The sequence below is a fragment of the Choloepus didactylus genome, chromosome 5 (assembly GCF_015220235.1).
Source record: "Choloepus didactylus isolate mChoDid1 chromosome 5, mChoDid1.pri, whole genome shotgun sequence".
NCBI lineage: Eukaryota > Metazoa > Chordata > Mammalia > Pilosa > Megalonychidae > Choloepus > Choloepus didactylus.
In genome coordinates this window covers 167645507-167660737 of record NC_051311.1, presented here as the reverse complement: position 1 = coordinate 167660737, position 15231 = coordinate 167645507, and the positions used below count along the sequence as shown (strand labels likewise).

Below are 15231 nucleotides of genomic sequence, written 5' to 3'. Positions count from 1 at the left end.
TTAATGACATACACATACTTTATTCCTATACATCTCCATCCTTCCACCTTTGGTGAAGTTATTGTAACAAATTTCCTCTTTATATAATTCTGAAACCATGGATTAATCATTAGTTTGCATTCATTTGTATTTTAGATCCTGTAGTTTGTAAAAACTGAAATTAAAACAATAGCAATAGGATTATATTTACCATGATTTTTCCTTTACTGGAGATATTTATTTCTTCATGCAAGTTGAATCAGTTGTCTACAGTACATCCTTTTCAACCTGAAAAACTTCCTGTGGCCTTTCTTGTAGGGCTGGTATGCTGGTGGCAAACTCCCAGAGCTTTTACTTATGTGAGAATGTCTTAATTCCCCTTCACTTTTTTGTCTATTAAAATTTTTTTAAATTTATTTTATTATGTTGATTTAGAGAAAAATCATTCATAAAATGTAGGCTTCCCATACGCCTCTGGGACAGAAATGAATTGTGAACCAGTGCTGGCCATTCTCCAATGTATGTATATGAAGCTCCTGGAATCTTGTAAAAATGCAGATCCTGATTCCCTGGGTCTGGGATGGTGCCTTTGATCCTGCTTTTCCACCAAGTTCCCAGACATGCTAATGCTGTTGATCCACTTACCACACACACTGTGAGTACCAAGGCCCTGTTGGAGTGCTCATGTTCCTTAGAGAAGTTGTACTCCAACTCTGATGTCTATGGGAATCACACCTGGACTTTTTAAACTCTGAAAACCCAGGGCATACCCAGGAATACTTAAATAAGAATCTCTGATTATAGGACCCAGGCATTAGAGTTTGTTAAACTCCCAGGAGATTTCAGTGTGGCTTTTGAGGTCCATTACCTTAGAAGATGGAATACAATATGCAAATTGTCATAGAAAAGAATTTCTTACTATATATAAAAGGAAAATTGTTTTCAAATATACATCAGCATAGGCTTATGTGTCTCAGTGTTTTTCTAGTGATATTTGCAACCAGGTTCAAATTTTAAAATCTAAAAATTAGGGAATTACTAAAATTGAGTCCCTGGAATTCCACTCAGATATAAATTCAAATTCTTCTAGGAAGTATGTAGTGCACTGTGGTAAGTACTCAAATTTTACTTTTTAACCTCTGCAAAAACAGACTTGTGACATGTACTTCCCACTCTCTCTTGGGAGAGTTATTAAACATCTTTAACAAGTCCTAGCAAGTATTATATGTCCAATGCCTGACCACCTCCCTATCTGATCTTCCATCTCAGTAACCTGTTTCATTCTTTTTTCATTAGTGTGTATCACAAATTTTCATAACTCATCTTCCCTTTATTTTTAATCACAGCTTTCAGGGAATTCTAGTTGTTTTCCCATATAGACACACCACATCTAGTTCCTGTTGTATCTCAGGACATTATATATTTCCTTTTACAAAGAATGAGCTGCAGTCTAATTAGCCTTTGAAAGCATTCTTTGTTTTCCATCATTGCACAAAGATTTTGTATTTATTTATCTTGTAAATTCAATCAACATGAACAGCGTGTGCCCTGTGGAATGAAACCCTGATTAGGGTCTGCCACTGTGCAATCAGAGTTTGTTTCCTGGAATGTATCATTCACATTTAATTATTAGATGTTTTTCCTATACAAAGGGAATAGAAATTGAGGGTAAATTCTCCCAAAGAAAAAGAAGCTAAATACTTCAGAACTTTGGAAGGAGAGCAAAGTTGTACTGTTCTGAGGAACTTGCCTCAGAATTGAGTTCACCTCAATATCCCTCTTATTTTTGGATTCTGGGGAGTTTTGCATTCAATGAGATGTGAGCTGGCCTTACCCATTTCCATTTTAGAAATGCTGTTATTTTCCATATATTGTTCTATGAACGTAGTGTCTTAAAATATTTATGTTTTATTAGCATGTGATTTTCTTTCACTTCTGCAATTACCGCAACTCTAGAAACGGGAGAGAAGAGAACAGAGCATTGAATCCTGAGATGTTATAATATTGTTTGAGTACCACAGAGAACACAAGAGGAAGGAGTGACTAGAAGAGCTTGAGTAGTCTCGGGACTGACATGTCAGAGAAGGCTAGGAAAAAGAAAGTTACCAAAAGCAGATCATATGGCAATTTTTCTTTGGTTCCAGATTTTATACTGAAAACTAAAGAGTGGATTTATTTAGAGGACACTAGTTGGCAATGGTAACATGATTTAACAGAAATCTTTAGTGATGTTAAGTCATCACTTGAAACAAATCGTGAAAGGAGGAACAGTGTATCAGGCATCTGATGGTTAGGTTCATGTGTCAGCTTGGCCATGTGATGGTATCCAGTTGTCTGGTCAAGCAAACACTGGTCTGTCTTTTGTTGCGAGGACATTTCATGGATGTAAATCATCAATACACTGATGGCATCTCTGGCTGATTACATCTGCAGTCTGCTATGGGGAGTGTCTTCCCCAATGAGAGAAGTTTACTTGAATTAGTTGATGGCTTTTCATGGGGTGGTGATAGGTTCAGCAGTCAGAAGAAAGAATTTCCTCTCTTCTTCAGCAGGCCAGCCTCTCACTGGGGTATTCGTCAAAGACCTTCATCAGAGGGCCAACTTGCAGCCTGACCTGTGGAATTTGGAATCATACATCCCCACAGTTGCATGGGACACTTATTAAATCTCATACTATTTACAGATATTTTTTGTTGGTTCTCTTTCCCTAGAGAACACTAATACATGGCATACAAGAGGAAATTGGTACAGAGATACTTTGTTTCAAAATAGAGAAGAAAATGAGTTTAAGGGATGAGGAGATTGTGATAAGAGGAGAGCTTGCTGGTAAAGATTTCAATTTTAATAACATGTTTCAGAAGAAATGGGAGAAACAGGAATTCAATTGTGGACAGCTTAGTCAGAGGTAACTTGCCCTGTCAGTGAGAAAGAATGTCTCTGATGGTTGAGAGCGCTTTAAAGATGAGACATGGGTTACTAATTCCTATGTTTTAGAATCAGGGAGGGAATAAAAATCTCTGAACACCATGGGATAATTAACAGATACAGGTCAATGATTTTCATGTTCTTATCTGTAAAATGAAGGTATTCATATCTTCATTATTTGCTACCTAATGGGTATGGATGCAGGAATGATTATAGAGATTTAGTGCTATATTGAGGTGATTTCTCAACATACATCACTCATTATTACAATTTTAATCCTATTTGCTGAAAGAAATTTGAAATGCGAGAGTGAGATTCAACAACTATGGGACTTGATGTAAAGCAATAGCTCAGTAATCTTCAGTGTCAGATGCAGTAATGGACAATACAGGTAATTAGAGTCACTTCCGATGGGTGCAGATCTGGTAAATTCTCAGATGCTTATTCATTGATTAGATAACTACAGGGACATCAGAAACATTGTACTCAGGAAGTATATGTGGGAAATTAACTTCTATCAGGATTAATATGTGGATTAAACTTTAAAAATAAGTAATTGTCCATATATATTTAATACAACCATTTTCTCTGGACTTCAGGTACAAATTGATAAGTTAATCCTACCTCTGTTTATAACACATCATTTGTCCATGAAACACATGTAATTTTTAGTGATGTTTCAGAGGAGAATGTACATCATAGATATCTGTTCACGTATATAAATAATAAAATGTGGGATGTTGCAGCTTATGAGGATTAATATAGGAAAAGTTTTTTGCTACCACTTCACAAAAATATCAGGCCAACAAGATTATTTTCTCCCAAATCTCCTCATTCTATATCTTCCCAGTCTCCTATGAGGATTGTGGGACATGAAAATGACATTATATACTTCTCCTATTTTCTGATGCAGGGGAAGGTCATGATTAGTTTTGCATGATGGGAACCATTAATCCCTCCAAATCAACCAAGACTTCGATTAGTTCAACCCTGTAAGTAAATATATAATGTCTTGGTTGATAGCCAAATCCATCAGAGTAAGATCTAGAACTCAATTTTGTGGAAGTAACATTGTTATACATCACATGTGAAAGAACCAAGATGATTTACGATAGCTATACCCAGAAGGGCAGGTTCAGGTTAGAGAGGGGAGAGTCCAAGAACAGGGATGGATGTTGGAGAATCAATGGTATAAAATCAACTGAGCATAGTTATATCTGAGAAATTCCTGACTGCTTTCTCCAATGGTTGAGAGCCATTTAAAGATGAGACATGAGATACTAATTCCTATGTTTTGGAATCAGGCAGGGAATAAAAATCTCTGAACACCGTGGGATAATTAACAGATACAGGTCAATGATTTTCATGTTCTTACCTGTAAAATGAAGGTATTTGTATCTTCATTATTTGCTACAGAAGCCAAGATATCCTATGTCTTGTCCCTGGGAGGGGCATCCCCCTACATCTCTTGGAGCACATTTCATGTTCCTGTTGATTGCGATGGGTTTCCTCCTAGGTAAAGTGTTTGGGATTCATGATAGGTGAGTCTGTGAACTGTGGTCAAGACTTGGGTCTGAAGGCTTTTATCTCCTTTCTCAGCTTTAGTCATGTACTACTTGTTTGAATGTGACTGAAATTCCAGAGGAAACAGTTGTCAGCTGATTTATTGACAATGCAACCATGGTGAGTATGGAATTCCTCTTTTACTGATGTTTCACCACTCTTGCTAGCAGATCAGGAGGAATTGCAATTCTGAAATACATAAAACAAAAAAACTAAAATTTTCCTTACAACTGTTGTTCCCAGTTGCCCAACTTCATGTTTTGTAAATAAAGTTTTTGCAAATTGAATAAATGGATGCAATGTATAGAAAGTATTGTCCCATAGGTAGAATAAAATTTATGGCACTGGAAATGTTTGAAAATTTGAAGAGACCAGAAGCAATGAAGGGACTTTTTTACTCAGCAGACAGGTGAGATGAAGATACAAGAGGGACAGTGAAAACTCATGTTGTAGGCTACAGAGAATGTTGAGATTGGGAGGTCTCCTACCACTGGAATGGTCAAACTAAGGCCATCTTTCAGCACAACTATCTCAAGTGTCTCAGACTTGTAATCCAGAACCAGCTGGACTTAACAGTATAATGAACAACTGAGTTATGTAGAATTGAGGGAAGCAGCACTTACTGATTAAGAGTTCTCCAGAATTCTACATATTGCTTCAAAGTTTGCTGCAATTTTAGTGAGTAATAGGCCAGTGAATTGAATTTTGATAGAAAGCGCTTCACTCAGCTCATTGGATCTGTTCATATGCATGGCATATGTTAAACAGTTTTGGAAATGAGGGGAAATTGGGGTCATTCCTATATGGGAATAATCTAAGTATAATCCTTTTTAAAAAGTGGTATATTATGGATATTGCTTGTCTTATGGATGCTCTAGAGTATTATAATCAACATCGGGAAACCATAATTAGAAGTTTATTGGGAGATTTCCAGAAGTATATCACACCAAATGTCATGTGATATTCCTTTACAATGGAGTTGTATGTATTCAAAATGTCTTTGTGTCTGTGAGTGCATCTGAAAGGCAGATGGCAGTTTAGCATTTAGAGTGATCTTACTTAAACTCCAAACAAATTTCCAGAATTATAAACACAGTCTCTGCTTCATCAGAGCTGTCATTTTGATCATGAGGACTTTGGTAAGGATGGCCTTGTGTGAGCCTAAAATTTCTGTGATATTTTAGGAGTTAATGACCTTCAAAGATGTAGCTGTAGACTTCACCCAGGAAGAGTGGGCTTTGCTAGATGCAACACAGAGAAAGCTATTCAGAGAAGTGACACTTGAGAATATCAATCATCTGATTTCCTTGGGTGAGTCTCTAGAAATTATTTTATCATTAATACATATCTATCAACTAATTTATCTACCATCTGCCTATGTATCTATCATATATCATCTTTATTTATTTCAAGTATCTAATTCAGCTTCTCAGTATTGAGGTATAACTTTTCATATTCTTTATATTTTTACATTTTATATTATGTATACATTTAAATTATTTTATAATCCATGCTACCACTCAAATGAAGTATGTTTTCTACCCTTTTACTTACAACTACTTCACACCCATAGAATTTAATCTTCTTGATTACAACTTAATGTATTTTTTGAATCTCAATCTCCAACCTCAGAGCAGTGCTGGGAAGTCAATGAATAATTTCTGAATGGATAAATAATTGACTAAACATTTTGAAATATTTATTCTGCTCTAAGGGCTATCCTGAGGATTCAGAACACAATAGTAAATACACCATATATATCAGTTACTACATAGAATTTAGATTGTTTTGGTAGAGATTATGCTTATTGGATTCTTTTTGAAAATAATAATCCAAAACTATAGAAGCATAGAATTTCTCCCCATTTAGAATATGGAGGATTCTGCAGTCTCTCTTTGAACTTATGCTGCAACAAACATAGGTTCCCACTGTAATGAGAACAAGGTCAAGAGTTACCCTTTGCTGGTGAAGTATTGTCATTATTCTGTGTTCAAAGTACTTTTGCCTTGCTGACCTTCCATGCTCACATTTTTCTTTGGTAGCTTTCTGTGGACTTCATAATGTGCTATTAACACTTAATTCAAATTCTTTTTTTCCTACAAATAGGATGTCAGGTCTGCAAATCAGATGTCCTTTCCCAGATGGTACAAGGAGAGGAGGTGTGGAGAGGAATAGGATTTCTTCAAAACAGAATTCTGGGTGAGCTCCAGAAATCTATGCTTCACTAGTGGAGGGGCCTCATCAGTTAATGAGTAGGTCCATGAAATATCAACCTCAATTTTCCTTAAGTGACTTATGATTTCTCAAATGTATGTGAGGATATTGGGTAAGTTTTCTTCACATCTGGCTATAATTTTATATACTTATCAACTCTATTCAGGAGTCTTTGACTTTGGGGAAGGGATATTCATGTATTATTGGACTTATACTTGAATATCATGAGCCTTGTACTGGTATGACTCTTAGAAGATTTTCTCTCTTATTACCTGCATGACATCCCCTCATCTTTTCATTTCTCTCTTATTTCAATACTGGAAACCTTTCTAGTTGTTGATGTCTTGTAATTTTTCTTCTGCATTTATTATGCTTTTTTTAAATCAAATTTAATGTGATATTCTCTCCCAGCCAAGGGTCTAGCTTGAAACATACAGAGAGAAGGATATTTGGGACCTATCAATATTTTCTTTTCTGTAATGTTACTCTGAGTGTTTATTGTATTTTTTTACCCGATAATTACAGGCAGAAAAAGTGCCAGTAAAATGCAAGAAATGATATTCCTGCAACTTACCTGCAGAAAGAAGTCTAACCTCATGCCATTGGTAAGCTTCATTGGTGTGAATCTTAGTTTTCTGGATAGATATCTGGGGATTGACTAAATAGAATTACCTGGCTATAATTAATGTTGAGATTAAGTTCGACTTCAGCAAAAATCTGTAATAGTTTGAATTTAGGGAAAAATGAAACAGAACACAAGACTGTAAACTGAGTTCTTATAGAAACATGATTGCATAAACATGATTCACATACCTAAATTTTGAAAATCCTAAAGTTCAAAATTGGATAACTTTGCAATTAAGTTGGCATAATAGAGAAAATCTCCATGCCTGAAGGTAAGTAATCTTTATCTGCAACTAACATCAGAAAGATTTTAATTGGAGATTATCACATAGGGATTAGTCAAGAATTCATATGGCAGGAGATGAGATGTTATGTATATGTACAAATGTTTTACTGTTTGTCATCCATCTCCCCACAGCAGAGATTGCACACTCAGAAGAATTCCTTTCAATGCAGTTATTTGCAAGAAGATTCTATTCTCAGATCCATGATGACTCAACATGCATTATTTCCCATGAAAAAGAGCCCATATTTAAGCAAACCACCAGGAAAACTCCTTGGTGACCACTCATCTTTTAATCAGCATGAGCAGATTCACACTGAAAGGAAATCATATGAAAGCCATCAAAATGTTCAAGACATTACTAAAAGCTCTGGCCACAGACCATCCAATGGAAATCAAACTGGAGATAAACCATATGAATGCCTGTTATATGGGAAAAGTTTCAGTAGATTTTTTCACTTTAGAGAACATGAGAGAACTCACACTACAGAAAAACCCTGTGAATGTGATTTATATGAGAAAGCAGTCAGTGTGTATTCATATCTTAGGAAACATGAGAGAAGACACACTGAAGAGAAACCCTATGAATGCCATCTATGTGGGAAAACTTTCAGTCAACATTCTTATCTTAGAAAACATGAGAGAAGACACACTGGAGAGAAACGCTATGTATGTAATCTATGTGGAAAAGCCTTCACTCGATCTTCTACTCTTAGTCAACATGAGAGAAAACACACTGGAGAGAAACCCTATGAATGCCATACATGTGGGAAAGCCTTCATTTATCATTATCAACTCATACAACATGAGAAAACGCACACTGGAGAGAAACTCTATGGATGCCATACATGTGGGAAAGTCTTCATGCATTGTTTTCAACTCAGACGACATGAGAAAACTCATACTGGAGAGAAACCCTATGAATGCAACACATGTGGGAAAGCCTTCATAAATTATTTTAAACTCAGACGACATGAGAGAACTCACACTGGAGAGAAACCCTATGAATGCCATACATGTGGGAAAGCCTTCAGTGAATATGACTATCTTAGACAACACGAGAGAACTCACACTGGAGAGAAACCCTATGAATGCCATACATGTGGGAAAGCCTTCAGTCACCATTCTGCTCTCCGACATCATGAGAGAACTCACACTGGAGAGAAACCCTATGAATGCCATACCTGTGGGAAAGCCTTCATTCAAAGCTCTGCTCTCAGATATCATGAGAGAACCCACACTGGAGATAAACCTTATGGATGCAATACCTGTGGGAAAGCCTTCATTCAATGCTCTTCTCTCAGAAAACATGAGAGAACTCACACTGGAGAGAAACCCCATGAATGTCATCTATGTGGGAAAGCTTTCTCTCAGTATTATGGCCTCATGAGACATGAGAGAAAGCACAGTGCACAAAAGCCATAGGAATGCCATCCATGTGGAAAATCTGAATTTTCTATTTTTTGACATGGAGTTATTCAAATTTGAGAGAAACTATAAGTGTCATCATTCTGAGAAAGCATTCAGGCAGTAATCTGACCTTAGATGGAAAGAGAACTCATATTACATACATTTTTAGCATAGATGGGACTTTCATCATAACTTTAACTTTTAAACACACCATAGAACTCACATACTAAAGAAACACTTTGTAATAAATATAGTAGGGACTTTAGCCTTTGTACTATTTTAGTTTATATAAGGAAATTAACACAGAGCAGAATCTGTATGTAGCAAAGTCCTTAGATGGCCTGATGATAAATCCTACGAGAGCACGTAATATAAAGTAATGAAAGTGGAGAGGTCATCATTTACCACTCTGATAAGAAAGGCAGAAAAATTAACACAAGGAATTCTCTATATGCAATGTTTGAGTGCCTTAATTTGTAATTTATTCATTAAAGTAAATGAGTGGACTCCATAGGTATGAAACACTAGGTTGTAATTACTGTGCAGTATTATTCAGTGACACCCAATGCTTGATGTGCTTAAAATTAACATAGAAATAATCATGAAAACATAAAAGTGAAAAAGTCATAAAAACATGAGGATGAAACCCTTTGGCAAATATCGAGAAATTTTATCGTGGACAATGTATTCAATGTAAAATCAGGGGAAGTCATTTAAATTTTGGGGAAGTCGTGGGCATGAGTTATGGTATCTCTGTGAGGTATACTGTTTGAGGGGATTGGGGAAATTATTGGATATTTGGTGACTGTTATGGAAATAGAAATGGTATATGCATGGGGATAGGAATATGTGAAGCTTGTGATTTGGGGTAAATGCATATGCTTCTGTGGTTACTTCTAGGGGATCAGTGGTGGGCATTTTTGGGGTCAGTAATTAAATATCTGCATAGTAGGAATAGATGTGTTTGCTTTGTTTTCTATCTTACAGTGAACAATACTTCATATCGATAAGCACAATACTTATCAGTGGGTGGGAGGATCCTGTGCACAGTAGTTCACTAAGTCAAACAGAGGTCCAGGAATTTCCCGTTTCCCCTTTCTAATGGCTCATTAGGGAGTACCAGAACACACTGAAATAATCAAAGAGATGATGGATTCCAGAATCCATGGGGCCCAAAGGCCATGCCATCATGATGGCCCAGATGTGGGAATCCAGTCCTTGACTTTGATTTTTGTAAAAATTATGTTCCAGAGCATGAACATATGAAAACTTTTAGCTGATTTCATAACTTTAAAGATTGGTGCATTTTTCCTACTAAAATTGTGTAAAATTTCTCTTCTTAATATAAGCCTTATATTTTATGTAATTTTAAGACATTGTTTTATCTTAGAGAACAAGAAAAAGTTGTTTTTTCACCACTTCCATATTATGTAGACATAATGGTAGATTATGTAGTGCAGTAAGTCAAAGAGTGGAAAGAAAAAGAAAATGGGGAAAAATGAAACTGTTTACAGATAACATGTTTGGTTATATAGAAGCCATTAATAAGCTGCAAAAAGATATTAGTGTTCCCTTCTGCTTCCGACTGCAGCCTCTGAGCCTTGCATGTGTGACAATAACATGTCAACCCCACCACCTGCTATTGTGCCCACTGCCCTCAAGGCCACCTCAGTGGTTATTTTTCTTCATGAATTGGGAGACATAGGGCATGGATGGGCAGAAGCCTTTGCAGGTTTCAGAAGTTCACATATCAAATATGTCTGCCCACATACGCGAGTTATGCCTGTTACATTAAATATGAATATGGGTATGCCTTATCGGTTTGATATTACTGGGCTTTTGCCCAGTTCACAGGAAGATGACCCTGGAATCAAGCAGACAGCAGAAATCATCAAATGTATGATAGGCCAAGAGGTGAAGAATGGAATTCCTTCTAACAGGATTATTTTGGGAGGATTTTCCCAGAGAGGAGCTTTATCTTTGCATACTGCTCTCACCACATAGCAGAAACTGGCAGGTGTCATTGCACTCAGTTGCTGGCTTCCACTTTGGGATTTGTTTCCACAGGGTCCTATCACTGGCACTAATAAAGATATGTCTATCCTCCAGTGCCATGGAGATTGCCACCTTTTAGTTCCCCTAATGTTTGGTTCTCTTACTACTGAAAAGCTAAAAACATTGGTAAATCCAGCCAATGTAACCTTCAAAACCTATGGGGGCTTGATACACAGTTCAAGCAATTCATTGATAAAGTCATACCATCAGTTGACTGACATCACTAAGAGGCCTTGGGAAGAAGTACACCAGCATAATTGTAGTATAGTAGAAACTTTTAAATGTGCCCAATCCTGAAACTTCTTGTGTGCAGTGTTAGAATGTTTTGCAAATACGTATCAATGACACAAACAAAATAATGTCTCCTCATGGGAAATGTATGTTCTTTTAAGTTTCTATTCATGTATTTGTATAATGTGATCCCAGAGTAATACTAGTATTAAAATAGGTGAGGCAGCTGGCTTCTTTTTCCCAAATGTAATTCAGAAAAATAATGAAGTACTACAACCAGAATTTTTATTACATCATTTGGAAATTATTAGTATGCTTAAAGAAACTTTGTTCAGGTAAAAATGAGTAATTAAGATATAAATGATTTAAGCTGGCCATAACTTAGACTATGGATTTATTCCAAAATTGCCTAGTCACCATTACAGTGGCTGTATTTTTATGTATTCGTATATGCATAATAATTGTAATACAAAATAAGATGGTATTGATATACATCAAAATGGTAATACAAAATGAGATGGTATTATATAATTCCTAATAATAGGGATAATACCTTTAAGTGTTAATGAAAGAGTGTTATTGCTCTCCTCAATTAATGGCCCTTTTATTTGGGGGACCAGACTTTTTTTTCTATCACTTCCATTTAATACTCTTCTCCTTTATAGAAAAGATACATGTTCTTCCTTTATTATCCTTCATAGGAGACCAAATATTGCTTCCCTGCCATAGACATCAGGTGTTAATAAATGCTATAATTTGACATTCTGAATCACAGACATATGGTATTTATGATGTATTTATACTTATAATGAAACCAGACATCACTTAAAACCTCTGCATTTCTTATTTCATTTCACCTGTTTCTTACTCCAAATTTAGACTTATTTAGTTATTAGAATCTTTAGTTCAGGGAACAGAATAGTTCTGTGATTTTAATTTTCTGTAATCAACTGGAAGAATGATTAGATCATACTTTAGTATGTTCTAAAATATTTAAGACTTGATGTTAAAAATTGTAATTTCTAAGGTGATTTGATCTAAGATGATTCTCCTTCTTAGCCTAGAGTTTAATTTTACTTATTTTGTGCATGGTTGAAACCAGCTACTGGAAAATTAGAATCCATCAGAAATTTTGCTTTATTTTTATCTGCCAATGAATGTCTTTGAAATTTTGATTTTAATCAAATGATATTTTAGTTTTTGGGCAAACATAAAAATAACAATCCTTTGATTTTATATAGTCAATATTTTCAGATTACTGTTAAAAATTATTTGAAAACAAATTTCTGGGTAATAAAGGGTAGTCAGAACTTGATGCATGTGGTATAATTACCACATGGTTTAATATTTAATTGAAGTATATGCTTGGTATTTTGAATTATTAATTTTGGGGCTGTACTCCAACTGGTAAAACAATGATGGGATTGCATCTGTGTAAATGGGTGCTAATTGATAATGAAAATAATTTGGCAGTGTACAATTATTACCATTGTATATACAAAAATTCTGTAACAATATAGAATGTTAATAATTAAGCCATATGTTTGTCTGTATTTAAAACTTTTAAACAATCATTTACAAATGCATTGTCTTTTATTTTGAAGAATATTAACAGTTATATTCAGTTATACAAATCAACATCTTGTTTACGGTAAGATCTTATTCTGTTGACAAGTGTTGCTGTAGTGGGGGAAAATGTAAATCTTTTTCACAGTTTGTATCAATGTGAAAATTAATTTTGAAAAAATAAGGATGAGACCATTAATTTTAGGAATGTCACAGGGTCTGAAGTAAAAATAAAATATAATTTCTATGTGTTAGAAATTTGTTGAGAGAGGTAATCCAAGAACCTGGACCAAAATTTTGTGGTGTCAAAATTTGCATGCCCAAGTTAGGTGACAGATCCACCAAGCAACAGAAGCATTCTTGGGAAATTCATTTCTTTTACTGATGTCTCTGATGTTAAGTCCATTATCCTTATTTTCCAGGAAGAGATGATCCTCAGTTTCCATCCCACCAGGATCTTAAACCTCATTGGGTGTGGAAAACAGTTTGGTGTTTTCCTTATTGTCTATGTCATTCCAAAGATATTCATCATAATAGGACCCTTGCCATATGCATAAATGTAGCATAACTTGTTCCTTCCCAGGCCACAAGTTGTTTCCAAAGTTCCCTTCCCTATACTAGGGAATATTTGGTTCTCCAATCACATTTTGTCCACAAACCTGACCAGACTGCTAACCCATTGGTAATGGTTTCCCCATGAGGCAGGAAGCAGTTACTTTTCAAGTGTTCCAGGATTATTAGCACCACTCACAATTCAGCCTGTTGGGCAATTTTTCTAGTACCACAGGTGGCGTATTGTCTACCGGAGGCAAGGGAAACTGGCTGCTTCCCAGGTGCCTGCAGATTGGGTGACCCACCAGTGAACCAGCCTGAGCATCTGGTGGGATGTCTATGTGTCAAGGTTTTCTGGCTTCCAGTGCATGGATGGAAAGGCCTAATATTGCAACAGGCTCCTATTTTTTGGGCATGTTTGCCAAACCCTCACACAAACATTCCACTTCCTGAGAATCCAAGCAACCACAGTCCTGAATTTACTACTTCCATTTGATAATTTGGGCACTGCATGTGTGAGGGTTCTGATTACCTAGAACCCAGGATATGTTGGGGATTTCTTGCCTTATGATGATCTATTTGTGGTAATCCTTACCATTTCCAATAACACCAATTGCACACCAGAAGTTGTGCTCTCAAATCCCATGGCCCTTCCATGTGACTTGTCATGTTTCCCTTACACTGGAATGCACTTGTCAATGTCCCAGTAGCTTTAATTGCACAGGGTGCCACTCAATAAGTTCTTTTTGGGGTTTGTCTGGTTGTCTCTTGAGTCATTCATTCTAAGTTTCTATTGCTTCATTTTCTTGGAGGTCCCAAGGAACATGAGAGGCCAATATAATCCAGTAGGAGCAGCACTCATTGCTGGGACATATAAATGAAATGCCATACCTTGATCTGATTGGAGTCATGTATATCAGTTCATAGCTCATGTGTTGCTCTGAGACTGTATCAGGGGTCCCAGCATCCACATGCTGCATGTGAATTTCTGTCACATATCTGGAGTATGTGTCTAAAATGGTGAGATGACATTGGAACCCATGGCTAGAGATAAACAGTCTAACATGGTTGAGTTGCCACCCACGCAGGCCCTAATCCCCACCTGATACAGCCCAGCCCATCATGCTGTGTGGCCCAAACTCAGCAGTAGTCACATGACTGCTCTACCTTTGACCTCTGCCTTTTCTACTGTGAGTCCTCATTATTTTCCACATGTTTTTATAAGAGTCAAGCTTCTATGTCTTATTCTCTCATGGCTCCAGAATGGAATCATGGCAACTTGTAAGGTTCATGGTTGGTCAGTGTGGCAATTCCATTTGTGTTCTGCTTCAAATGGTATTTTGAAATGGGTGGGAACAATGGAGGCAAATTGGTATCATTTCCACCACACATGCTGTTGCTATAACTCCTGTGCTTACATGGAGGGTCATCTGATTGTTCAGTCATTGATTTGCTGGCCACTGGACAATATTGGGTAGTTGGTTTGAAAGAACCAATGAATCTGTAACTATATAGCTACATGTTTTTGTTGGAGTATGCTGAACAGCCATCACCACGACATAGAGTTCAACACATTTTATGGAACACCCTCATCCAATCCCAATGAAAAGATGGTCATTCTTGGAACAGATGGCCCAATGGACTCCATCAGTTAAGAGTCTGATCTGTGAACAAGTCATACCAACAATTGGACTACCCCACTTATACAAGTGAGGGACAGGACCAGCCTCTGTGGGCTGTTCAGCTACACCCAGCAATGTAGAACATTTTTCATGGAGCCATCTAATGCCCTGAGGTCTTGCTGAGGCTTGCTTTAGATATCTTATTTC

At 36.5% G+C, this 15231-nt stretch overlaps 1 protein-coding gene and 1 pseudogene across 4 annotated transcripts in view; both read left to right on the top strand.

Moving 5' to 3' along the window:
* The window catches only part of LOC119534683 (zinc finger protein 596-like), a 44265-nt gene extending 31171 nt beyond the window's left edge, over positions 1-13094 (top strand). For 2 of the 4 annotated variants that reach the window (XM_037837307.1, XM_037837309.1), the window contains exons 2-6: positions 4504-4587; positions 5652-5778; positions 6574-6666; positions 7207-7286; positions 7724-13094. In XM_037837307.1, the coding sequence (XP_037693235.1) occupies positions 4585-4587; positions 5652-5778; positions 6574-6666; positions 7207-7286; positions 7724-9013 (1593 nt within the window). In that variant the 5' untranslated portion in view covers positions 4504-4584 and the 3' untranslated portion in view covers positions 9014-13094. Of the gene's footprint in view, positions 1-1163; positions 4588-5651; positions 5779-6573; positions 6667-7206; positions 7287-7723 lie in introns of those variants that run through there. The other 2 variants (XM_037837310.1, XM_037837308.1) reach the window with 2 other exon arrangements.
* On the top strand, positions 10566-13104 carry LOC119534693 (annotated as a pseudogene).
* Positions 13105-15231: the final 2127 nt, after the last annotated feature.